The sequence below is a fragment of the Hordeum vulgare genome, chromosome 6H (genome assembly GCF_904849725.1).
Source record: "Hordeum vulgare subsp. vulgare chromosome 6H, MorexV3_pseudomolecules_assembly, whole genome shotgun sequence".
NCBI classification, from domain to species: Eukaryota; Viridiplantae; Streptophyta; class Magnoliopsida; order Poales; family Poaceae; genus Hordeum; species Hordeum vulgare.
The window spans coordinates 16038813-16065866 of NC_058523.1; the positions used below are offsets into that span (position 1 = coordinate 16038813).

A 27054-nucleotide genomic window follows, 5' to 3' on the forward strand; every position below is an offset into this window, starting at 1 on the left:
TCTTCGTTCTCTGTTTATGCAAGCCCAGTTCACAAGGTATTGCATTATTGTGGAGGGAGTAAGTTAAAGATCATTTTTTAAGAGAGAGATGCTGCGATCTTCTGTACTCATCTATTATTGTCATCACGAGGTAACACAAAAAGTCAACAATGCGCCTGCTGTCTTTGCGTATTGAGGTAGTATATATAGTATGCTCTCTTTTGATTCTGGAGCATGGGCTTTCTCTTAGCACGATCTTATCTTGTCCTCTTCCACATTAACAAAGAGTTAGCACCACCCTAAGAATATTGCTCCAGCTCATAGTGAACCATGTTATCACAATTCCACGGCACATAATAAGAAACTTATTTTCAGCAGTGTGAAATTATGAATTGATATTTAGGATTAAATGTTTCCCGTTATATAAATGAATTTGGCAAGCATTCACAGCTAGTTTTCCTGGAGCACAGGCTTTGTGTGCCACACGATGATCCCAAAAAAAGTTGTTCAGCAAGGCATAGTTTTAGTGCGTGCACACCTCCATTCGCGTGAAATGTGCCAATTTGCTCGTGAGGAAAATGAAATTGCTCCACCAATATGGCAATATAGCAATTGCTCGTGAGTGTTTCTAAAGGATTGAGGTGGACTATGATATAGATGCCTTGTGCTAATAAAACCTAAAAATAAATATACATTATGCAATGCTCATAATGCAAAGAGTATAAACTGGAAATCATGCATAATGGACATGCAGTTGACTCAATGAAACATGATATTTCAAGCTATTATGCAACAAATGAGCCCTAAAAATCGGTCTAATATGGAGCCATCAGTGTGAAGGTGTTTCGGGTTATGTCCACTTATTTTCAAACATATAGTGTCACACGCTTAACAACTAATAATTTATATGAGAACTAGGAGACCCTAGAGTATGAGTGAATGATCTTTGAAAGTGTTCCTGATGGATCCGAAAATGTTCCGGGAGATCCGAAAGGCATAATAAGTGTTTGTGGCACAACTCTTTGCACAGCGCCCCTCTTCTTCTTCTACCTTTCGTTGTCTCTGACAACTCTCTTCTCTCAAGAACACAGGAACGCACACACATAAGGGAGACCACAAGAGCTTTGCAGAGAGGCTCTTCCCTTGATGAACACAAGGTGCTACATTTTTCTATCAGCGCTCAAGGCCCTCTCTTTCCATTACTCAACTCAACTTATATACAAAGTGGATTGCACTCCTGCCATGCAAAACCCATACCACGACTTTGACCCACTACTCCACTAACTAAATCACCAACATACTACTGGCTACATGCACCACGTCCGCCACTCGTGCATGTTTTCAACAACGACCACACGACCTGGGCAGCTAACAAACACACGCATGCAAACTAACTCAGCCTATTCTTTTGACTAAGGGCATGTACAATGATATCTAATCAGCCTAATGCAGGCTGCATACGAAAAGAGATGACGTGGAAGGGAGAGAAAGATAAAAATAATCGATGCTGTCTGTAAAAATAAAGACGATCTATATCCGTGCAAATCTCTGGTTACGGACGAACTTTTTACCGTTGTACGAGTGCGTCGCTTATCGTGGGTGGATCGATCGATCCTGTGCTTCAGAAACTGATTCCCTCCTTTCCACGATCCTGAAAACAGATCGGGACATATGATGTCCGACTGAACCAATGCACATGCCCTAATACTTATCTTAACTACCATATATCACTAGTTCTAACGTGACATGCAACAGACCCATCATGCACACTTGAACATGTATAACACATATCAAGATTAATCCAATAGTATAGACTATTTATGGAAGGTCTGAAAGGTTCCTGAAAACCTCCAAAATGTTATAGGATGCAAAAAACCTTGGCTGGGCCCAAGGGTATTGCTCACACATGAGCCAAAAGGGGGCCTATGGGGTGGGGGGGCTCTTATATAAGGAAGGGGTGAAACTCATTGGGGGCAGGAGGGGCCCTAGGGGGGTACTGGACAGGTTTTGACCTAACCAAGGAAGGGACTCATCTCCTTCCCTAACTTGGCCACCCCTTTGGCCATTGTTCCACCTATAAATATGTTGGGAGGGCTCTCCTAGAGACAAAACAATTCTTTGGAGGAGGCCTCCCACATACCTACAAGCTCTTATCTCTCCTCCAGTCTAACTTTGCAATTAGACTTCTAATTATTATAGAACGTCGATAGGCTAATTTCTCTCTAATTTTCTATGAGCCATTCTTCCCGGAAAACTAAGTGTTGCTGGATCATTACTTCAGAATGCGTGGATACCTTGGAGGGGTCGTCTACTTCGACACTATATCGACCGACCTTTGTGGTGGGAAGGTATAAGCTAGCTACTGGAATCGTCGCACTTCACCAACATCTACACTGCTTCGGCCGGCTACTCAGCTAGTTGGTGAGGTCGATTGTTACTCACCTCTTCATAGTTTTCCTAGGTTAGATAGTGTAGCTTACTTTTTTTTTAGTAGCACGTTTCCCCTACACAATGCTTCAGCATATGTGTTGTCAGATCTGAGGATGCGAGTGACCTAATACACCATGTCACAGAAGTTACTAGTGTCCGTGTTAAGTAGCGTCACAATTGCTTGACGCAACGCGCATGCCCGCTTCGTCTCCGGCGGATTTCCAGACAACCACGCAATCGGGATCCCTTGTTACTGCCATCGTCGAGATGTTGCTACCCCGAGTGCCAGGCTCGTCGGAATCATGGTAGCAAGTGGAGGAGATGATCCTCGAGTCCGCCGAGCCTTAGTGCGATGTTGGTTGACCTCGTTCTCCTCTTCAAGTGCATGCCGACGATGAGCATGCCCCACCTCTCACATGTGGCCCATCGAGTTGCACGAGAAGCGCCACATCCCTTCCATGGCCATCGATCACATTGGCGAGCGTAAGCAATGACCACGTTCGGTGTGGCTATTTAAGCCTCCAAGAGAACCATTGAAAACCAAGACCCCTCCCTCCTTCCCTCTCCTGATCCGGCCAGCCCAAGGAATCAAGCCACAACGCTTTCCTTCCTCTCATTCGGTGCCAGCTTGGCATCCGCGAGCTATTTGAAGCCTCTTCGTCTAATTACTCTCCCTCTCGAATTCTATGAGACTCCACACATCGACACATAACTCCAATTTGAGACGAGAGTGTCCACAACTGAAGGTGCCGAGGGATCATCATAGAAGAATGCCTTGACACACGCAGCAGGTGTGAACTGTGACCCTTTGGGTGATGTCGTGATGAGTCAGGCAGACACGAGACATTTGAGTGGATGAAGAGAACATGGGAGGATGGCAAGCACAAAGGTGGAAAGGAAGAAGGAGGAGCGGGCTGATGGTGGCTCCATGGAAGGGTGCCATGGGAGAAAGCAGACTAGGAAAAAGAGAGAGATGACCACGTGGAATTTTATTTGCCATATCAATCCTTACTAGCCGGGATGCACCGGTTAGTTTTTCTGTCAAAATATGGTCAAATGAACATCAGGGCAATGTGTGACAACTTGAAGCAGAATCGGTACTCAATCCATTAACCCAGCTCTAATTGTGGTACACTTGCGTAATTAAATCTTTGAAGACAGTCGCACTAATCAATATTAGTAGAGCTCCCTCGATTGACGGCTCATCCAAAGCACCAGTGGTCTAGTGGTAGAATAGTACCCTGCCACGGTACAGACCCGGGTTCGATTCCCGGCTGGTGCATGTATTGTTTTGTTTCACGGGATGTTATTTTTTAACTAGCAACAAAATATTGTGACTAAATCTTGTTTTATAAATAAACTAAATCTTGTTCTGGATTACTGAACCTGAATTTCTGTGTTCCGGAGTAACCTGTATAGTTGTGATTCCCCAATTTGTTGTTTTTAGGGTACTGAGCCTGAATTTCTGTGTTCCGGAGCAACCTGTATAGATAGCAGATGCACATACTTGCAGGATTCGTCGACGAGCAGCATTCTGTTGTTGATCAGGTTATTGACATTCGTCGTCGCCCTGCCTTCACGAACCAAGGGGGCTGAAAGTTGCTTCCTTCAAATGTTTTGTAGCGACTTATTCCTTACTACCTGTTTGAGAGATGCTGATAAATTATTCCTTACTGCCTTTTTCCTTTCTGAAATTTATTATTCCTTACTGCTGATCAGCGGATATTGACAAGTAAGTAGAAAACATATCTACCATCATTACTGCTCTCGACTGTGTATGCATGCGTGGATTACAATCGCAGCAGCGGATATTAATCTTAACAGATAGTAGTATCAAATATACTAATTCCTATTCTAAATTGACGCAGATTCATTTAGATACACATGGTTTTACATACTAAAACACATCCATGGGTGTCTAGATAAATGCGCGTCAATTAGGAAAGGAGGGAATGCCAGTTAATGGCTGATGAAATTCAACTATGAAAAACTCATCCCAGTGTAGTACTTTTGAACAGCTGGGTGAGCAAAGGATATAAATGCAACAAATGTAGTTCACCAAACTAGTGTATGTTCTGTCTGTTCATGTTTCAGAGTTACAACACGCCTGTTTTTCTCTCAGTTTTGTGCTTGCATTTATGTTTTCCATTTCTTTAAAACCTGGTAGTGTGTCTGCTACTTTTGTGATGGTCGACTGTAATTTCATTAGACATGAATGCTAAATAAAACAAAAATACAAGGTGTCATGAATAAAAGTTACAGTAAGCATTGTTCAAAATGAGTATGTATTAAAAGTAGTTCAAAATGAGGAAGCGCAGCACTGCATGTATGCATGCCTGCTTTCTAATTAGTCCCACCTCGCTTGTTTAGGCAACTCTAAACCAGTTTATAAGGCGAAGCACGGCTTACTACAACACGACCTTACTTGAACAGGATCTGTTCTATAGGCTCGTACCGCTGCATCCTTTACCGATAAGGAGGCAAGCACTTCAGTCTGGTTGATGCATTCTCACCTCTAGGCCAGAGCGTGATTAACGGCATTGATGCACGATTGGTGTCATCTGATGGTTGTAGAGGATCGTTCTTGCCTAGCTCACACTAGTGCAGGGTGGCCTAGAGGTTGTCTGACAGACTACAAAATTCCTTTTATTTTCCTTTTGCAATTCCTCTGCATCCAAGCGCGAACCAAACCATAGATTCAGTGTTCAAGTGCGACCGCAAGTCCAGCGGATGGATCATCTGAAATTTGCCACTACTGAGATTCAGAGTAGCACTGAGATAATTTCACTACTGAACTGGGAGAGAAAATTGACCAAGATGGGTGACAAACATAAATAGACTGGTTTCCGCAGGAGTAGTCTTCGTATACAGGACCTGAATACATATTTCAGCACACACAATTTATTTTACATAGATATGTGTTGCATGAAGCTCCTAACCCAAACTCTGAAGATGTGGTCACTTGTGTTCTGGTTAAGAGTAATCGATTGCTTACTTAAGAGTTTGAAACATTATCCAAAAATCCATGACCCAGATTATTGCTAGAGCTAGGTAGTAGGACCAACAGGAGCTTGCAAACTGTCTGAAAAGAAGTCATCAATTGCTTCTTATGTCTGAAATTCTTCGGCTGCAACATCATGGATCTTCAATATTAGTTACTACTCCTTTGAGAAAACTGCAAGCATGTTAAGGAGGGAAAATGGGAAAAAAGTTCCCAGTAGTGTTGCTACTTTTTTATGGCAATCCAACTGCGAAATTTAGAGCAAGGCTCCCTTTTTTCTTGCGGAAAACTAAGTTCAGTGCTTATATGTCAACACTTCTCTGCACTCCTTCAAAGAAAGAAGGCTTATTGTTTGCTTGCTTAAGACTTTGAAACAATATCATAACAATCATATCCAAGATTAATGCAAGGCATAACTAGAAGTACACGTTTTCATATCCAAGGCTGGCACATAGTTCTTTGATAGTCTGATTGTACCACTGTCGGTCGGGATTCTGAGTTTATAAGGTTGGTTCCACATGTTCGATTACTCAAATCGACAGCCAAAGGATTCTACATTTTATAGAGTAATTATGTATTCAGTTAAGTAGCGAGAGGATTGACAACATGACCAAGAAACAATACGGCTCTTGTCATCTCCTCAACCACGGCAAACATGAAGGGCCGATCCGCCACAAAATCCACCAAATGCGGTGGTTCTCTTTCCTCAAATGCACTAGCAGCATCCATGAGTATTACCGTGGCAGCAGCGGCCACGGTGCCTTGCTCGTCTACCTCGATGGTGGCCTTATGGTACACTTTGGTAATGGAGAGTCGCCCATGCTCATCTTCGCCCCTCACCATGCCTGAGAAGTTGCCGCCTGAGAAAGCCCTGGTGACACCAAGCTTTCGCATGCCGGACGACGCCTCGAATTCAGCCGTGAACTTGAAATTGGGCACCATGAACTGCCCGACAGGAACCTCATCCACCGGGGTGTGCTTCCTGATGAACTCCGGGGTCGACGCCGCCTTGTCATAGAGATCGGATAGACTGAGCGTGCCCTTCTCCGGGAGAAGGATGAGCAAGTAGAATGCCTCAGTTTGTCGCAGCGCATCGTTCTTGTAAGGAAGCTTGAGGGCCCTGAATCCCTGGTAGAGCGCGATGTACTGCGACCGGCCTGTTGTCATGGCCGGCACGCGCACGGTGGTGCCGCCGGGGATGTGGAAAGGCGCGGTGAAGACGTCGAACGGCTCAGGCCAGGCTCCTTTGAAGTAGAGCGCGTTGGCGAGCACGACCGCCGTCAACGAGTCGATGGAGCCGGGAGTGATGATATCGCGGATGAGCTGCTTCGTCGCGTCAGCCACGAAGGCGTTCACGCGCTGCCTCGCCTGCTCGGGCCCCGACACGAAATCCACAGATTCCGCCGTGGCGGCGTACCGCGACGCGCTGGTGGCCGCGAACTCCGGCCTGAGCGCCAGTCTCCGGTCGACCCACACGCCGCAGGCGAAGGACGTCTGCGCTAGCCCATTGAGCCTGCCGACGAGCTCATTCGCCGGGACCCGGTGCAGCGCGTCGAGCGACGACGCGCCGAGGAACCGAAGGAGCTCCCTACGCGTGTCGCCCCGCGCGCCGGCGGTCACCATGGCGAGAGCCGCGTGGATGGACAGCGGCGAGAAGACGAAGTTGTTTCCCGTGCCGGCCGCCGCCCGGACGCCGGCCTCCCTGGCGAGAGGCAGGCACGACGCGTCGTCATCGCTGCCTACCACGACCTCCTCCGCAGGGTCGGCTCCGGGAGCAGGAGGCGCCGCGTCGAACAGGGTCGAGCAGAGGCGCCATGCGGCGAACAGTGCCAAGCAGAGGAGGACGGCCTTCCCGAAGCGCGACATCGTCGGAATGGGTTTGCCGTGGGTTCGCGCCATGGCGGCAAGGTTGAAACAGGATCATGCTGGTGTCCATCGGACTATCAGATGTTAAAGACGACGGGGGAAGAGATGACGATCGGCGGCCGGCGGCAGTCGATCCCTGGGGGCTAGGGTTTGCAGCATAAATCAGGCGTGGCCAGATGGGCCGGCCTTTAGGCACTATCACGCCGGCCGTGCAGTGCTAGATGCCCAATGCACTACTATCTATTTTTGCCTCTCTGTCTCATTTGGGATTGTTTTATGAGCCTAATACTATATGTAATAAATTTATTTTTCTCAAAAACCAATAATGTATATTTTTATTAAAAAAAGAAATCTTTCTGTCCTATAAAAATAAAAATAATAAAAGAAATATTTAGAGAAGATAAATAATAAACGATATGTGTGGTGTCGACACTCATGCCTCTTCTCGCAGACCAGGCCTTAGGCGGACCAGGTGTCGGCATGACCCAATTGTAAATGTATCGTGCCATGCCCACCATGGGCTGGGCATACTGGCTATCGGCCCAGCACGTCAATCTCGGCCTGTTTGACCACCTTTGAGCATACAATGGACTAATGAATATAGCTTGGAGGACGGCTGTACCGGAAGTTGTGCTATAAATTTATTAGATGGCCGTGCACAAGCATAAAACATTCTAATGTTCTAAGTATTTTTTTTATTGTAAAAAGTCTACATAAGTTAATATTATCATTATCCGTGTAAGTTTCATAACTAACTTTTGCTTTGCAATTGCATAATTTACAATGTGCATGAAGCTAAATTTGTGCGATGCCCGGTCTATGCACTACTATCTATGAGGATAGTAGAACCCTGATTTTGTGTGCATCCTTGACAAAAGCACTATATGATCTAAAACAGACCCAAAGATCATAGTTCTCTAGATTGAATTTCAGTTTCATTTTTCATGGATTTATTCCAGCGAAATAAGACACTAATGTACTTATACTTAGCAGATCTGGTATGACTATATTGTTCTAATTAATATATATGGATTATATTATTATCAGTAGCTCATCAACAAATGCAATCAGAGACCTCTTGAAAGACCGCATGGGACATGTGTTAGCAAACTCAAATTCACACAGAAAACCTCTAGCAAGATTTGTGTGCTGATTTTGCATTTAGGGATCTACGGGATCTTCATTATTTCCTTGGTGAACTTTTTCTCTCCCAAGCTAAATATGTTTTGGGTTTGCTTGACTAAATTAGCACATATACATGCAAATGCACCCTTCTCCACAAGTGAGAACTTGTGAGTTCACGTTGGTGAAGAATTAAGTGCTAAAAATTTGCAGGCCAGGTGCCCTGAAGCATAACTAACTGGACGGCATTAGCCTTGCCCTCTAGTTTATTTGTCAGTTAGTCTAGTCTAAACTTAAGGTGTCAATCGTTTGAACTGGCTGCAAAACTATATATTTTGCCCAAGGTTCAGCATCCTCGGGTTGTGTAGGGGCATGGATTGCACTGTAAAAAAGCCGAGGCTACAAAAAAATGAATTGTAAAAAAAGAAATTGATTGTAAAAGGTTGTGGTCCAGAAAATAAAAGGCTGAATTGTTGGGCTAGGCTCATGTGGCTGATAATAATTAATATAAAAATATATAATAAATTGGCTGAAATATTCAGGTCAGCCCATTATAGACGACTGAAATGGACCGAGCTGTTTCTAATCGATGACCATTTCATTTGGTCATAAGTTTTTCACGTTAGCTTGCCACGTTGGATCTGACGTGGTGTGGGCAGGTTGCCAATGACCAAAATAATTGGTTGTAAAATTTACGGCCTTTTTATTTTGTTCATGACCGTCTACGACCATTAGACAAACGAGCTCGTTAAGTTTCATTAAAGAAGATCAGTGTCAGCACTGGTTTTGAATAAAATAATTATTGGAAATAACCCTTTAATGTCATTCGAACACAAAAATAAAATTCACACTGGAAGACAATCCTTGATATAGAAATCCAGTAGTATTTCATATTAAACATGGTTGAGCTACGATCGCTTAACAATTTATTACAAGCACGCCAATATTTAAGGTGGATATCTAACAGCGGAGATGGTGGTAGTACTACTAACTCGCAATACTCCCTCCTTTCCGGTTTATAGAGCTCATCTCAAAATTTTCAGATTTCCATTATATTAGGCTCATTTTGAGTCTAATTGAGTTAAAGTGCTTTGAGTCTCACGCCATATTTAATTCATAGAGTTTAGAGAAAGGAGATGAGTGGCTATGCATGCATCGTTTTCTACATCCACCATGCAAGTCCAATGAAAGGAAGGATGCTACATTTATTACCTTGGAAATTGCATATGTGAGAAATATTTCATTGACTAGTTTAAACTAGTGTCATCCACTTGCAATTCACCTTGGTTGATGAGATTTCAGATTTGAGCCCTATTAACCGAAAAAGAGGGAGTATATAACAACAACCATTAGTAAAGCGAAGGTGGATTTATAGTCACCTATAGCACGTGCTCTAAAAAGATTTATAAGAGTGTAACATCAGCCATTACTAATAAAGTAGCACTTACTTGTAGCTAAATACTACACATATTGACTCTAGATGACATGACAACACGCTATGACCAGTAATTGGCTATATTATTAAACATCATTTAGTAGCCTTCGCCCCTTTGCCACGTCAACCTGATTATGGCACATCCGTCAGATTTAATGTCAATATTTGTCTATTTGAGCTATCTATGTGTTTTGTAAAAATATTATTGAATATCGAATATGTTTTGCAGAAAAATAAGAAAGTTATGGTTTTTTATATTGTGGGAGTAATTGTGGCGGTTTTTTCCTTTTCCAATTATTACTTATACTCTAATACAATAAGGGAAAAGCTTGTACACATCCGGCAGATTGCAGCTCCCGCGTCTGCCACATTCCCCTCACGCCACGTGTTGCATAGAGCACGACTACTATATTTGCAACTGATCCTTTGTTGCATTATTACCACCGCAACAACTAGTCTGTTGTAGACCAAGGAAGACAAAGACGTGGTAGCGACATCCAGATCCTTGCAGCACTGAACGAGAGATGCTCGTTGCCTGACGCTTTGATGCCGGCGCCGATAGCCGCCCACCTCGCCGGAGAGGAGGATGAGGAGGCGAGTTGTAGCCGGGGTCGGGCGCCCTAGTCGTCGTTGCCGCCCACCTCCATCACAGTTATGAGCCGAGCACGGTGCATCGACCTCCAAGAGGAGGTTGCGACGACCAACCTGGTCAGAGATTTTGGCGCTCGTCGGCTGTAGTGATGGGCGGCGCACATACTCCCTCACGAGTGCTGATTTTTTTTCTTGCAACATACTCCATGTTACAACAAAGACTCTGCAACATCACTAATGTTGCAAAACTTTCTTCCATCGACACCTTTGTTGCAAAAAATATATTTGCAATAATATCTTTGCTGGAAAAAAAATCGCAACACAATCTTTGTTACAAAAAAAATCACAACACAACCTATGTTGCATAATAATTCTGCAACACAAATTCTGTTATAAATGTTTGTGCAACAGGGTCTTTGTTGCAAAGTAAAGAAAAGACGTACATCTCATTACATCCAACGGCTCGCGTGGCGGTGGATCTTGTTAAATTCAATGGCTCGCGTGCCTTTCGACGCGTAGCAGCCTCCATAAAATAAAGATCTATAGACTTCTGGAAAAAAAATATCGAGCGTTGTGCCAGCTCCAAGTTGGACCAAGAGCCCTGGCGCCAAGAAAAACCGAGGGGTACTCTTCGGTGAATTTTTCTCTTTCTCTTTCAAATGCAGGACACATGAAAGTTCTTTGTCGAGGTTTCTGAACGTGTTGAACTGTTGATCGACTGCCCCTTGATAAATCCGCGACCTCCGTAACTGATTCCCAAAGTGTAGGTGAGATTAACTGATGGATTGAGCCACGGAGTGGATGGAAATTCATATAGGAGAACGTATTTCAGTGACTTCAGTATTTCGCAGAAGTACATATAGGAGTAGTTAGGGAACCTCTAATGGCCGCAGAAGTTCATATAGGAGTAGTTAGAGAATCTTTAACGGCAACTCGTAAATATTTTCCTGCATCTGTTCATGGATAAAGAGATCAGTCCGTAGATACGGATGCGAAAGGACGCCATCCAACCATAGTCGTACATCCGGCCTTTTCATTTTTTTTCAAGCACGTACGATCAAATAGCCGCATGCAAAGGGTATGTATGTTCAAATAGCCGCATGCAAAGGGTATGTACGTTCAAATAACCGCATGCAACACTAGTTCAAATTAAAAAAAAATGTTACATCTCAATATTGTTGTCCTCTTTCACCATCCATTGTTGTTTGATCAGATCTTCCTTTAACTGCTCGTGAGTTGGTCGATGCCGAAATGGTCGATACATTTGAATAAACTCTTCAAAATAATGTGGCCCGATTATATTCTGAAAGTTGAAGGACAGCGGTTGAACAGAGACAGAGGAGAAGCAGTGGGGAGTCCTGCTAGAGCATTGGCGGTGACAGAGACGCAAACTTCCGGCAGGGTGTTGCGTGGTGGAGCGGCTGGGAAGGCAAGAGAGAAAGAAAGAAAGATAATCAGGAGGATGTAGTCGCGGGATCCAGAAAGGTTCTGGGTGAGCCAGGAATGTCAATAGGGACGTTTCTCGTGTTTGGACTCTTACAAAACCATTAGTAATTGTTATTTTTGATTTAAGATAAAACCATAAGGCTGGTCATAGTGGGAGTAACTAAGGTAGTATCATATACTTGGGACTAGCAAACATGCTTATGTAGCAGACAATTAAAGAAGAGAGAGAGGGTTAAAGTACTCCCTCTGTCCAAGTGTATAGGGCACACGCGTAGTTCTAGGTCGTTAATTTAACTATTTAAATATGTATTATATGTAACAAATAATATATCATTAGATTCATGCAAAGATGTAGTTTTCGAATATATAATTTTTATCGCATATAATACATATTTAGCTAGTTAAATTAATAACCTAAAACTACACGCATGCCCTATACACTTGGACGGAGGTAGTAACATACGATACCGTAACATGTTAAATGTTATGCTACTATGTGTCACGCATGTCAATAAATAAGGACATCTATGATACTATTTTATAATATTATGCACTATGAAAGTAGTATTGTATGATACTTCCCACTATGACCAGCCTAAATAAATACACACACGCATTAAATGACTCTTATGGTTCCGATATCGCGGTCCGGGCCGGTGCCCGCATGCGAAAGGGTTGTGGGTGGCTTTGGAGATGTCTTAGCTGGCTAGCTCGTTAAAGCAAGTACAATAAGGTACAGTCAGCAGGCTGTAAGGATTAAAATACTATATTTTTGTTGAGTTGGATGAGAGAGAAGAGGAGAGAGAAGGGAAGCGGGCTCTTCATGAAGAGCTAGCTCTAGCACGTGCTCCTAGATGCTTTATGAGAATGAAAGGTGAGCTATATATGATAAAAGTAGTTCTTTTTTATAGCTAACTATTATACAAACTAGTTATAAGATGGGTTATAAGATAGCCAGCAGTTGGCTATACTATTAACCATGCTCTTAGCCATTATCGATCGTGTGGAAGTTAGCAAGTACTCCTAGTAGCGGTCCCCGGCCGCAGTGAATAGCCAGCTAGGTGGTGACACGACATGTTGTCGATCGACATCTTTCATCTTTACGTACGTATATGTTTTTTTTGTCCGACGCGTGCTGCGGACGCACTGACTAGTACTCCTTCCGTTTCTAAATATAAGTATTTCTAGAGATTTCATTAACAGACTACATACGGATGTATATAGACATATTTTAAAGTATAGATTCACTCATTTTACTTTGTATGTAGACTCTTAGTGAAATTTCATAAAAGATTTATATCTAGGAACGGAGGGAGTAGTAGTAGTAGCCAGACCAGGATACTACGACGGACCATCACGCGTGACAACGACGGCCATGAACACATGCAAGGACCTTAATTAACTAGCGCGTATCCAACGGCTAGCGATCATCGATCCATAGCTCGCCCGTATGGAGGGCACTGCCTCTGTACTTTAATAGATAAGATCCTCTTTTTTGTGCGATTCCACTTAATTTCGCCTCACCACTTTAGTTCCTGCCATACGAATACATGCATGCATGTCTTTGTTTTAGGCATAGGAATAGATGGATCACTCCTCGTGAAATTATTGATCGAGCAGGCCGCATACTTCTTCCGATCCAAAATGTGGAGGTTTCTGGAAGCACAACAAGGATACTATAGGATTATTTACTCCTCAACAAAAAAAAGAATGCTACTATACGGAGCTCGGCCTCCATGAAGGTCTTTAAATTTGAAATTCAAATTTCATGAAAATTCATATTTTTACATTTTAAAAAATTCTGAAAAAACTATAGAGATAAATGAACACGTAACACACATGTATGGAAATTTTCAGAAAAAAATACATTGAAATGAAGGTTGTACAAAAAAGACAAATCTAAGACTTCTTAACACATGATACTATTGATCGTTTCAGGTCATACATTTGTCTTTTTTGTGCAGATCATATTTCAAGGTATATTATCCTAAATTTTTTCTTACATACACATAACATCCTTCCTTACTTGCATATCATTTTTCAGATTTTTTTGAAAGCAAAAAAGTTTGAATTTTGAATTTTTCAAAAATTTCGGCCACCATGAAGTTCGGCCTCCAAACGCCATTCTCTACTACTATAGGATTATTTTGTTTTATGACTTCCGGCGATATTCTAATGCATGCATGTCTTTAATGTAGGTCCAGGAATACTGGTCTCACGTAAAATTATTGAGTAGGGATGGTACTGTCGATATGGGGGTGTAGCCCGCTCTTCCTCAGCATTCCTGGGTGCATGGTGCAAACCCCATTTGGGGATAACGGATCCTTTCATTGCCGAGGTGCTCGTGCTGCGCGAGGGTGTCATCTTTGCCAAGCTTCGAGGCTATTTGCACGAGCAACTGGAATCCGATTGTCTTGAGTCAGTTATCCTCTGGAACTATAGCTACATCGACCGATCGGTAGTAGCACCGATCATTGCTGTAATTAGAGAGCTCTCTGCTACTTCTTGTCTTTTGATATTCCTCATGTAATAAAAACCGCTAACGGTCCTGTACACCTGTGTGCTAAGCGTGCATGTACGCTTAATGTGACTGAAAGCTGTCTGGAATCCACTCCTAGCTTCCTGATCAGCAGTCTTCTGGCTGATTGCCCCCCGAATGCTTTTACTTAATAAAGCTCTCTGAAATTCCCTGCAAAAAAAGAATAATTTGTGGGGTAGAGTCCACAGTAGATCGACGGTACTGCACGGTGCATTACTGGAGAGGATCCCAACCCGAAATTATTGGAATCAAGCAAAACACATACTTCTTCCAGTCCAAAATATCTAGGATTCACCAAACACAAACATGTGAAAAGATATAGGTTCATATTCTCTTTGTTTCATATGACTCTCAAACCATATTATATATGAATTTAAAGAAACTAGAATTGTGGACTTTTTGGTTCTCGAGTTGGAAAGAATCTTACATCAGGATTTTCTCACAGATAAATGTTCGAGACAAATTCAATTTGTATGATTTTTTTTTTGAATTTTACTCCTCGCATTGAAAATTTCGTCAAAGGATTATCTCTATATGCAGGAATATTATATTTTTGTTTAAAGGTATGGTGACCCACAGCCTCTCCATCATTGCGATGCACACAACCATCATTTTTAAGAAGTTATCAATCACCCATCACAAAAAGCGCAGGAATAGAATAAATGTAGTATTGGAGTGTACCGCGTCCTCTTAAACCCTATAGGACTAAAAAAAACATGAATTTGGATGATAAGTGTTTGACACCATGGAAAAACCCAAATAAGTTGTATCAAGAACTTTTGGTTGATGGAAAATTTCCTCCAAAAGAAAAATACGAAGGAATCGTAAGGAAAATCCCCTAAGTCTTCCAATCCTATGAATCAAATGATCTAGCTATAAAAATCCTAAGGATCATTATGATTTTTGTTGATGGAAACTTCCCTTACGGTTCTAAGCGTTGAATTATATGAATCAAATGACCTAGATAAAAAATCCTAAGGATCGAGATACAAAAAACAATTCATGAAATTCCTTTGAACCATAAGATCCTTATCACGTTCCTCATCAGTCCTACATGATTGGAAAACTATGGGAATCTGCTTCTTTTCTGAAAAGAACAAAAATAATAATAACATGACATTCGAGTAGAAGGAGTTTTTTTGTCCAAAATAAAGTGCAAAATATTCCTTAGGAAAAAGATGTTCCTCAGGATCCTAGTCATGTGAATCAAATTATTTGTACAGGAAAATAACACTAAGAATCCAAATCCTATGAGAGGATATCATCACTTGGAAATGGAAACAATCTTTACGTGTAATTTTTTTTTTTGAGTTTTGAGGAAGTTTTACATACAAATTTTGATGAACCATGTAGAGGACAGGTTCTACAAACTATATAAAGTAGAATAAAATTAGCTTGAAAAACCTCCTATGCTTGATATAGTAGAACTCGGGCACAAACAACTCAAGTGAGTAGAGCGTCCCATAGGAGATGAAACACGCCACCAACTTCAAGATTCACCATCATTTAGCCTGACACATGCCTATCTAGTTTACGATATACTATTCGTTGTTACTTGCACACATAATTTCTATACCTCTGCTTATTAATAGTTCTAGAAACTGTAGCAAAATTGATCTTGTGGAATGGGAGAAACAGGTACACTGTTCTAGATGGAATCAAATACTGGAATAAACCAATCAGCGTGGAGGAGATATTTTCCTTGAGGGTCTAATTGGTCCTACTGATCCTGCCTCCCTGACCTTATCACATCATGCAGTACAGCGGGAAACATCGATCTAGATGGATGGGTTTAGTTTTGTTGCGATGCACTTTGGCTGAGACGAATCTCAGCACCTCTCCTGTTCCTCGTCAAGTTTCAGTCAAGCTCGTGCGCCTACTTGATACCGACTATCCTTAGTTTCTTTCTAATTCCTGTCAATTCACTGTCGAATGATGGCAATGTAATGCCTCGTCATACTTTTCTTTTTGATGCTTCAGTAAGAAGGTACGTATTCAACCATTACTTTTCAGGGCTGCATTAGCTTTTCTAAGATTGTAAACAAAAAAAGATAACTCATTCGGCCTCTGCATCATTGGAACCAAATAATTAGTCGTCTCTTTGAATGAGTGGTAAAACAAAACTTACTTTTTTAGCTGAACAAGACATATATGTATGAAGTGACATTCACAAAATGAAACCTGCTAGCTTGATACTTCCCCATATAAGATCCAAAGGTGGCTTGCTCCATTATTGACGTTTGCTTGTGTATGCATCAAAACTCAGATCTTGACAGCTTGTATTCCACTATTCATGTCATGTGCTGCTCCATTCGGTGCACCGTCCAAGTCCTATAGGCCGTGTCTCACCTCCTTTTGAACTAATATTCCTCTATCGATAGATACCGCTAACTAGTTTCTAGGACAATCGTATATTTGTTTCGGAGAATGGAGAAACATACGATCATAGAGTAAATTGACAAGCGACTTACTTTCAGGATTTTGTAGTCTTTTTTTATAAAATAGCTCCATCTATTATTTGATTCAAGCTTCACCGTTATCAGTAACCATGGATAATTTGATGCTCATACTCACTGTATTAATTTGTAGAACATAATAAAGCGGACACCTAATACAATGAATAATCAAATTATATATGAACATAGTCATATATACCTAGCATTCCTGAACAGGGTTTTGTAAGAGAAATAATATATGAATCTCATTTCCGCGTGTCCACAAATTCTATTGCAATATTAGCACCGAGACATGTGCGCACTTGTCCTTCAATTTAATTAAGCTCCTTAAATTAACACTACTCATGCATGGTGCGTTGCTTAAATTCAGTACTAGTTACTCTCCTCTCGAAATATGTCATGTTCACGAAGAAAAGGAGTGGATATTAAGCCATGTTCCCTTGTCCTTGACCCCTTGCATTTATGTTCAGTAGAAGAAGACGTTTTGATAATTCATTCAGGTAGAGTAATTTGAAAACTAAATTTGGCACGGAGCGGAAATATACCTTTCCAACTTTTCTTAAAGTTGTGTAGAGATTTGGGAGACCGATAACATTATTAATTCTTGCCTGATTAAGTGGCTCTCGATCTGTACAAGAAAATCAACCAAAGGTGCGCGTGGTGATTTGTTTATCATTAACTAGTCATAAGCAGATTGAGTACCGTCTACTTTGTTAACTATTGTACTTTGATTGATATACGTGACTAAATTTTACTCGATGGCACTTTTCGTCAATAATTACATTGGTTCTCTTCCCCTCAAGCATCTAGAAGGTGTGAGAGTCCATGATAAATGTATGACCTGCGTATGAAGTTTCCTGTGTGAAGAACTTCATGTCTTTGTTGTTTTTTATCAAGAGGATGTGTTTCTAGTGTTCATTTCAATCAGTTTTTCGATCCACTGTTGCAATTATTTATCTAGGGCAAACATTCATCTATATGTTTAGCATAATATAAAAAGGAGAAGCCATTCTTATATCACTTGATGAACTAGTGGGTTCATTGTACGTAGAGAAAATCTGCTCACAAATCCATGAGGATAGACGAGGATGCATTCCATCTGCAACACACTTCTTGTCTCATTTATGAATTACTTTGTGGTACAAACAAGCTCAGCCGCGCAAATGAAAAAACAGCAATTATGATGCTTTTGTTCAAATATATACTCCAAATAAGCAATGAGCCCTTACACATCCTCGACCATGCTTTTTTGTTTGGCTAAAGAGGGCATATTGACAAGTAATAAGGGTAGAGTAATTGAACAACTACGTTTTGCCACGTGGCGACAAGTAGCTTTCCTACTTTCTGAAAGATGCATAGTCGTTAGCATTGTTTAATTCTCAGCTGATAATTAAGTGGCTCCATCTGTATAAGTAAATCAGCCAGAGAGGCGCGAGGTGTTTTGATTATCACTAACTGAGTCACCAAAGCACCATAGCCATGTGCTTTGTTTATTAAATGTTGTGACACGCGATCAAATTTTAGTCCAACCAAGAGTTAGCACAAAAAGACCATATTCGTAGTTCTTTTCTCACCAGTGTGCCCGCGTGTTTTGTGAAGCGAGAAGGTGGGGAGCGGCCACTAATCAACGTCGGCTGTGCTTATTAAGTTTGTTGTGTGTTCTTGGAAGAGCTTCGTGCGATTGTTGCTATTATCAGGAATTTGGTTACCAGTGTTCATTTGAGTTTTCTAATTCATTGATGAAACAAACTTGCATGCTAGTGTAAAAAAATGTTTTTTATATTATAAAATGGAATGAATGAGTAACATTTTATGAGTGTGACAATATTGTTTTTGTGTGGTGAACAAAATAGAAGACGTGCTTGTATGATTTCTCAACAATTGCATCATTTTTGCGGCTTAAAAAGTTTACCTTCTCAACAAATTCTAAAAATATACTCCTTTTGTATTTAAATAATTATGTTGGGAAAAACCAATCTAGTTCTTTCCAACTATATATATTTAGGTACAGAAAAATTCTCAGCTGAAAAATAAATTAACATGTAAGGACACCTCGGATAGACAAGCTTATCTCTTTTTTTTCCCAGTGAGCTAGACAAGATCATCATTATCCACCCCAACGTTGATCACCGATTTTTACGCACACAAGTCGCGATTTTTACACACACACGCACTACGTTCCGAGCATTGCGTCGCGGTGGGTGAGTGCAACAGATCATTGTCCAGAAGGAGACACATGCACTGATGCACGCATAGCAGCCTCTTTTGTATTTGCACGGAACCAGATGACGATGGGGCGACGATCGGTCGATGCGGTGCACCCGTCCCAGCTACAGACTTCTCCACACGTGGCGGGCCCACCACACCTTATCCTCTCTTGTCTCCATGCAGGCCCACCCACCTGTCAGAGGGTGGTCACGGCAGCCGGAGCGGCACGCCACCTCACGCCCCCGCCGTTATTTAAGAAGAAGACCAGGATGGAGCTCCAAGCAGAGCAGATCAGTGCAGTGAGAGTGAGTGAGTGAGTGAGCGAGCGACACTCCCCACCCCCAGCTTAGCTACGCTACTTCACTCACTCGAGGAAGGATGGATCCCTGCAAGGTACACATCAGCAGATCATGCACACTCCAATAGTTAACTGATTCATCATCATCTTTAGCATGCTCTTCTGAATCCATTCACAAAGATACTATGTCGATTATACTAGAGATTTTGTAGTGTTAATTACTCCCTCCGTTTCTAAATATGAGACCTTTTAGAGATTACACTATATACTACATACAGATGTATGTAGTCATATTTTAGAGTGTAGATTCACTCATTTTATTCCGTATGTAGTCTATAGTCAAAACTTTAAAAGATCTTATATTTCAGAACGGAGGGAGTACTTATTACTATAATCTTTTTGACACGCGCTCTGCGTGGGTGTGGGTTTGGTGTGCATGGCGCGCAGTTCCGGCCGTCGAGCAGCTTCGACACCAAGACGACGACGACGAACGCCGGGCAGCCGGTGTGGAACGACAACGAGGCGCTCACGGTGGGGCCGCGCGGCCCGATCCTGCTGGAGGACTATCACCTGCTGGAGAAGATCGCCCACTTCGCGCGGGAGCGCATCCCGGAGCGCGTCGTGCACGCGCGCGGCGCCTCCGCCAAGGGCTTCTTCGAGTGCACCCACGACGTCACCGGCCTCACCTGCGCCGACTTCCTCCGCGCGCCCGGGGCGCGCACGCCGGTCATCGTCCGCTTCTCCACCGTGATCCACGAGCGCGGCTCGCCGGAGACCATCCGTGACCCGCGCGGGTTCGCCGTCAAGTTTTACACGCGCGAGGGCAACTGGGACCTGCTCGGCAACAACTTCCCCGTCTTCTTCATCCGCGACGGCATCAAGTTCCCCGACGTCATCCACGCCTTCAAGCCCAACCCAAAGTCCCACGTGCAGGCATGGTTTACTTTTTTTCTTTATTTTATTTCGGAAACAAAATAGTTTCGAACCTCACCAAAATATATGCGGAATTTCAAAAAGAGTTGTTTCGGATTTTGAAATTTCTAATTTCGCTCGACTTTAATAGAATTCTAACACAACTTAAATTTATTTTTAAACCAGTTTGAATCAAAATATTTCAGACCTCACTAAAATATGAGAAATTTTGCGTGCAGGAGTACTGGCGCGTCTTCGACTTCCTCTCCCACCACCCGGAGAGCCTCCACACCTTCTTCTTCCTCTTCGACGACGTCGGCATCCCCACCGACTACCGCCACATGGACGGCTTCGGCGTCAACACCTACACCTTCGTCTCCCGCGCCGGCAAGTCCCACTACGTCAAGTTCCACTGGCGCCCCACCTGCGGCGTCAGCTGCCTCATGGACGACGAGGCAACCCTCGTTGGCGGCAAGAACCACAGCCACGCCACGCAGGACCTCTACGACTCCATCGACGCCGGCAACTTCCCCGAGTGGAAGCTCTTCGTGCAGGTCATCGACCCCGACGAAGAGGACCGCTTCGACTTCGACCCGCTCGACGACACCAAGACATGGCCAGAGGACCTCGTCCCCCTCCAGCCCGTGGGCCGCCTCGTGCTCGACCGCAACGTCGACAACTTCTTCAACGAGAACGAGCAGCTCGCCTTCGGCCCCGGCCTCGTCGTGCCCGGGATCTACTACTCCGACGACAAGATGCTGCAGTGCAGGGTGTTCGCATACGCCGACACGCAGCGCTACCGCCTGGGGCCAAACTACCTGATGCTCCCCGTCAACGCGCCCAAGTGCGGCTTCAAGAACAACCACTACGACGGCGCCATGAACTTCATGCACCGCGATGAGGAGGTGGACTACTACCCGTCTCGCCACGCGCCGCTCCGGCAGGCCGAGCCGGCCAGCTTCCCCGTGCCGACGAGGCCCGTGGTTGGAAAGAGGGAGAAGACGAGGATCAAGAAGGAGAACGACTTCGTGCAGCCCGGGGAGAGGTACCGCAGCTGGGCGCCCGACCGCCAGGACAGGTTCGTGCGCCGCTTCTCCGACGCGCTCGCGCACCCCAAGGTCAGCCACGAGCTGCGTGTCATCTGGATCGACTTCCTCTCCAAGGTAACTAATGATTCATCAAGTGATTGGACCCAATAATTATTTATGCATGAATCAATGGATTTACGCTGAATTTTCTTCCGTTATTGAGAATTATCTCGATTGATCTGTGGATGGACGATGCAGTGTGACAAGTCGTGCGGGATGAAGGTGGCGAACCGCCTCAACGTGAAGCCAAGCATGTGATGGATGGATCTGCCATGGATGATGGATGGACCATTCTGTGTAAACTTTGTGCTATATCATGAACCAGCCAGCAATAAGGGACCATGCATGCCAGCTACTGTGGATCATGTGGTCGATTAGATACCATGCTACTAATAAGTTACCATCTTTTGTTACAGTAAACTGCATGTACTCTAGCTTAAACTAAAGTGGGTGCTTCGAGCTTATGAACCACTGTGTTCCCTTTGCTTCTGCCGTTTCAAAGTCGCCTTATTGTTGATCACCTATAATCATTATTTTTGAGAACGGTCGATCACCTATAATTAATTGTATACTTAAAAATGTGCAGCTTCAATATATATATGACACGACAGTAAAAGAAAATTTCAAACAGCTTATGAATGATAGGCCACTAAAGATATTTATTTCGAGAATATGTTTACAACAAGTACGTAGCTTCCGTGCAAGTTCTTTATTTTGGAGGGGATGACAGAACCATATTTTCGTATTCTGGATTTGGATGGAGCAAGATGAGTGTGTTTTCGGTTTCCTAGCTACATGAAGTTGGCATTGCACAAAATGATGTGAGAACAGTGACCACTGAAGTGCGGCTGCTCCCGGATGAAAAGAAAAAAGAATGTCCTTCCTATCATCAGGATTTTTCTTTACAAGAAACACACATACTTATCCATGTTTGAGATTCCAACTCAATGATTTACTGTGCCAAAAACGTTCAACAGTACTCTTTGAAGAAGACCATATAGGTTTTATGGTCGGTCACTCTTCCTTCTTAGGGCATCTTCAATATTTTGTATGTAGTCTTGATGATAAAATTGTCCATATATATCATCAATCAAAAAGGGATCATATAACTATACTTCAGTGGTTGCATCTAAATTATCCAATAGAAGAAGAGGGAAGAAATGCAATTGCTCTCCATGTAACCTTGGAGCTTGTGCAAGAGTTGTTGGTTAATCTACATACAACTTTTTTCTCTCTTTTCGTTTATTTATTGCCACATCATCATATATCCTAGATGATAAAGTTTATCAATAAAAATCTTACAGTCATTGGAGATGACCTTAGCAAGATCGAAGTGACTCAGATGTCATCGCATAAAAATAAAATAACTCGGATGCCCGGGCTCTGGGCGGCCGTTTGATCTCGGACGAGCCGCCCGGGATGCGGTGTGGACAGGTGGTTCGCATCCCTGTCGATGGCATGCAAGTCTCACGGTCAGTGTCGCGTGTGCTGGCTAGCTAGCTAGTAGTCAGTCAGTGTGACTGCTGCTGCACGTACGTTGCACGCTTCCTACAGTATATAAAAGAAACAAACAAACAAAGACGTTGAAGACGCGAAGAAGACTGGGACATGTAGATTGTCGTGATACTGGAGTCTGGACCACTGGAACTGATGGCTTCTTGGATGACTACGATAGACGGCCTTGATCACAGAAAAACTTGGATGACACGCCGCGCGTTGTGGCGGGAATGCGTTGCGGCTGGTTTTATGGAACATACTCCCTTCGTTTTTAAATATAAATCTTTTAAAAGATTTCACTACGGGTCTACATACGAAGTAAAATAAATAAATCTATACTCTAAAACATGTCTATATACATCCGTATGTAGTTCAATAGTGAAATCTTTAAAAAGACTTATATTTAGGAACGAGGGAGTAGATGTGTGAATTAATAATATCATTGTGGTTATTGTATAGTGTAAAAAAAATCATGCATAATTATGTATTGAGGTAACATTTTTTCATGCATGCATGGTTGCAAGTTCATTACGTATGCTCGTTGGGTGAGGGATGTAATTAAGAAAAAGAAAATAATAATTGATTAGCTAGCCTTTGTGGTGAGGTGATATATGTGCATATTAAGATAATAGAATAGTGGGAAGCAACTTCCTTTTTGTTTTTGAGAGAGAGAAGGGAATCAACTATCTGTGTATATAGGAAACCATGCCGTTGCCGTGATCCACCCCATGTTGGGCCACCATGACTCTGTTCAACCATACTCTTGTCTCGGCTAGATGGTGAGCGAAGATTCATGTGACTCCTAAAAAAAGATGCATGGACTTTGCCTGTTTAAGGACTATGGGGGAGGAGCGATTAGCTCCCATGCGACGTTGTTGAGTTGAATTATCTCTCATGCGACGTCGTTGATTGTAATGGCTCTCAAGCGACATCTCCCAGCGCAGAAATAGCTCAAGCAACACAACCCGTTTACGGGGCTAGCTGGCTGTTAGTTAGGCTGAGATTTGGTTAGTAATGTGCTCTGACTGGTGGGGTCCACCTAGGGCCACGTCGTCAAGAGTCAACCGTCCACTACTCGACCGGTGACTGTGTGACCATACTCGACTCGACCGTGCACGACTGGGCGAGCGGCACCGTCGTGTACATCTTCTCCGACAGAGGCATCATTTTCTTCTCCGCGGTGGTGGAGCGCCTTTCTCGGCAGCGGCAGAGCTATTGCGAGTGAGTATTTTCAAAACCCTAGTCCCATTTCTCGGAATTTTGGATAGATCTGTGGCCTCATGCTCTATTTCTTGGCGATTTAAAATCTCGATTGGATAGGAGCGTGGGGGCTGAATTAGATGGAGCGAGGAGACATTGCTTCAAATCGGTAATGCCGCCCCTTCCTCTTTTCTCTTTTAGCTGTTATCAAACTCGATTTGGTAGTGACTGTAGCTTACACTGCCGCTGACCGTCATTGACAAAACAGGGGAGGTTCTGGTTCTACCACCACATTCGTAATTATAGTGGAAATTTTTTCCTGTAAAGTCAAGCTCAGTGATGACAGTGACCAAGACATTTATACAGATACCTCCATGAGGTTGGATGTCGAACTTGCAGATGTTGAATCGATGGATTTACGCTCAATTTTCTTTTGTCATTGAGAATTATCTCGATTGATCTGTGGATGGACGATGCAGTGTGACAAGTCGTGCGGGATGAAGGTGGCGAACCGCCTCAACGTGAAGCCAAGCATGTGATGGATGGATCTGCCATGGATGATGGATGGACCATTCTGTGTAAACTTTGTGCTATATCATGAACCAGCCAGCAATAAGGGACCATGCATGCCAGCTACTGTGGATCATGTGGTCGATTAGCTACCATGCTACTAATAAGTTACCATCTTTTGTTACAGTAAACTGCATGTACTCTAGCTTAAACTAAAGTGTGTGCTTCGAGCTTATGAACCACTGTATTCCCTTTGCTTCTGCCGTTTCAAAGTCGCCTTATTGTCGATCACCTATAATTATTATTTTCGAGAACGGTTGATCACCTATATTTAATTGTACACTTAAAAATGTGCAGCTTCAATATATATATTGTTAGAGTTGTGTCGAATATTATTGTACAAGGTAGGTTACAGTTGGACTCTGAGTAGTATTGTGTTTAGACAGGATATGGAGTTGTGTCCTGATAGGACACTTGTATCCTAGGCCTCTCATATATAGCGGGGGTAGATACACGATGTAACATATACCAACATAATAGCACAGACACGCGGGGGAGCCGGCGTCCGGGCGGCGGAGGTGCGGTATTGTGATGGTGCCACGGGGAGGAGCGCCTGTAGTCATGCCGCGGGGATGTAGCCATATCGGTGAACCTCGTTAACAAATCTCGGTGTCATGCTTGTATGATTGCTTGGTCCTCGGTAGATCGACGAAAAGCCTCGGATTATTCTAACAAGTGGTATCATGAGTTAGGTTGTTCAGAGGTTGTTGATCTAGAGGTGGAGTAGAATTTGTCGAATTTGTCGATGGTCGAGTCCAGCCTCCAGGCCCAGGCACGGCCCGAGGCGTGCCGCATGCCTGGCATAGCCCGTTTAAGTCATGTCGGGCTCGGCCCGTGTCGTGCCTGGCCTGCGGGTTGTCTGGCCGGCCCGACTAGCGCGGCCCGTTTGGGCAGGTCTGCTCCCCAAGCATGTGCACGCGCGGGGCGCCTCCGGCAAGGGTTTCTTCAAGTGCACCCACGACGTCACCTGCGCATCTCCCATCTCCCTTCTTTTGCCAACGGCGGTAACAACATTTGTCCGTTCTGCTTGACAAGATGTCACCTGATGCAGCTGAGAGCATTTGCATCGCCGGCTCTACGAATAACTTCCGCGTTCTCTCCACCAAAGTCCAATCCAACTCATGCTTGGATGAGATACCGTCGAGCTCACAACGACCTGAGAAAGCAACAACATCGCCGAAGATACTCGCTGGTGATACGAGTGTCGGATGGTAATCCAAGAGATTTGTCGGAACGCCCCCGATATTTTTTAGTGGCTCTGGCATTTCGTCTTCATTCTTGAGTGAGCAGACAGCCTCCAGCCTGATGTCACCATCGCAGCCGCCTTCTTCCTCTTCCCCAGCAATGGCCTGATGGAGGTTGTATAAGTAGGCACCAGTAATTTTGAACTTAGCAAACAGAAGGCCCTCTCCGCAGTCCCAGGCGCCCAACAAATAATCGTTTGACCGAGAGCTTTGCTTGACCAGAGTGTATGTCTTCTCCCATTGGTGATCCGGAGTGAGTAGCCAGAGCACCATGTCTTGGCCCTTGCACGTGTAGACGCACGGACGACCACCTACCTGTAACATGTGGCATGGTTGAATGTCGTCTTGCCCTTTTGGGAGAGCAACGCTTGTGGCGACCTCATCGTCGGCGTCGAAAACAAGGACCGATGTCGCACTGATACAATGCACTTGACGTCCCTCCTCTCCGGTGAAGTAAGACGTGTATATAAGGAAGTAGACTTTGCCGTCCGCTATGTGTAGACTATGTTCACACAGCATCTCCATGTCACATGAGAATACCGTCCTCGGCTCTTGATGGCAGCCGGTACTATCCAAGGACACCACCATCAACGTTGTGGTTGTGCTATCGGCGCCGTCATCTGTGAACTCCCATATGAGAGCCTTGTAGACCTTGCTCGACGGCGCGTACCCAAACCCCAGGAAGCGGCGTAGCACATAGCCGTCGTCGTCCTTGGGAGCCTGCGTTGGTGGCAACGACGGCACGGACAGGAGCACCTCCTCCTTGGTGGCCGGGTTGAAAACGACGCCGTCGAGGGATGATCGGGCGGCAAGGAGGACTAGCCCGTTGCAGGTGTTGGCGTACCAGCTACCGTGCTCGACGTTGACGGTGTGCTCCAAGGCGAACGTGGGGCCGACGACGTTGAAGTAGATGGTCTTGCAGTAAGCACGCGTATAGAGGCAAGCGGCATGAGGGAGTGCCAGGCCTGGCGCGCCAAGACGGCGGTGGCGAAGCCAGAAGTACGGCCTTCTCACGAGTTGCCGGAAGCGCTTCGAGAGGCCGATGCAGCGCACGGCGCAGCGGGCCGGTAGCCGGGCAATGATCTCGTCGGCCACGAACTCGTCTCCGAAGACGGTACTCTCCTGGTCTGCCATAGACGCCATGGCTAGACGGAGAATTCCCTTGATTCTTC

General features: G+C 44.0%; 2 protein-coding genes and 2 non-coding genes across 6 annotated transcripts; 3 read left to right on the forward strand and 1 right to left on the reverse strand.

Annotated features, from left to right (window-relative positions):
- Nucleotides 1-3620: 3620 nt before the first annotated feature.
- On the forward strand, nt 3621-3691 carry TRNAG-GCC. The gene has a single exon. It is a non-coding gene; the product is annotated as a tRNA-Gly (tRNA).
- Nucleotides 3692-4824: 1133 nt separating this feature from the next.
- LOC123406695 lies at nt 4825-5043 on the forward strand. Its single transcript, XR_006612354.1, has one exon. It is a non-coding gene; the product is annotated as a small nucleolar RNA U3 (small nucleolar RNA).
- A 744-nt stretch (nt 5044-5787) lies between these two features.
- On the reverse strand, nt 5788-27025 carry LOC123402405 (putative serpin-Z12). The gene is made up of 2 exons (XM_045096327.1): nt 26375-27025; nt 5788-7258 (listed from the first exon to the last, which is right to left on the reverse strand). The coding sequence occupies exons 1-2, from the start codon at nt 27023-27025 to the stop codon at nt 5993-5995; spliced, it is 1917 nt and encodes a 638-aa protein (XP_044952262.1). The 3' UTR covers nt 5788-5992.
- LOC123402406 (catalase isozyme 2) lies at nt 19344-24813 on the forward strand. Of its 3 annotated transcripts, none has more exons than XM_045096329.1 (4): nt 19344-19466; nt 19819-20304; nt 20523-21446; nt 24548-24813. In XM_045096329.1, the coding sequence occupies exons 1-4, from the start codon at nt 19452-19454 to the stop codon at nt 24605-24607; spliced, it is 1485 nt and encodes a 494-aa protein (XP_044952264.1). In that variant the 5' UTR covers nt 19344-19451; the 3' UTR covers nt 24608-24813. The 3 variants fall into 3 exon arrangements, with proteins under 3 accessions (XP_044952264.1, XP_044952265.1, XP_044952263.1); XM_045096330.1 differs by having other exon boundaries at nt 20523-21493; nt 24472-24708; XM_045096328.1 differs by lacking the exon at nt 24548-24813 and adding an exon at nt 21570-21835.
- Nucleotides 27026-27054: the final 29 nt, after the last annotated feature.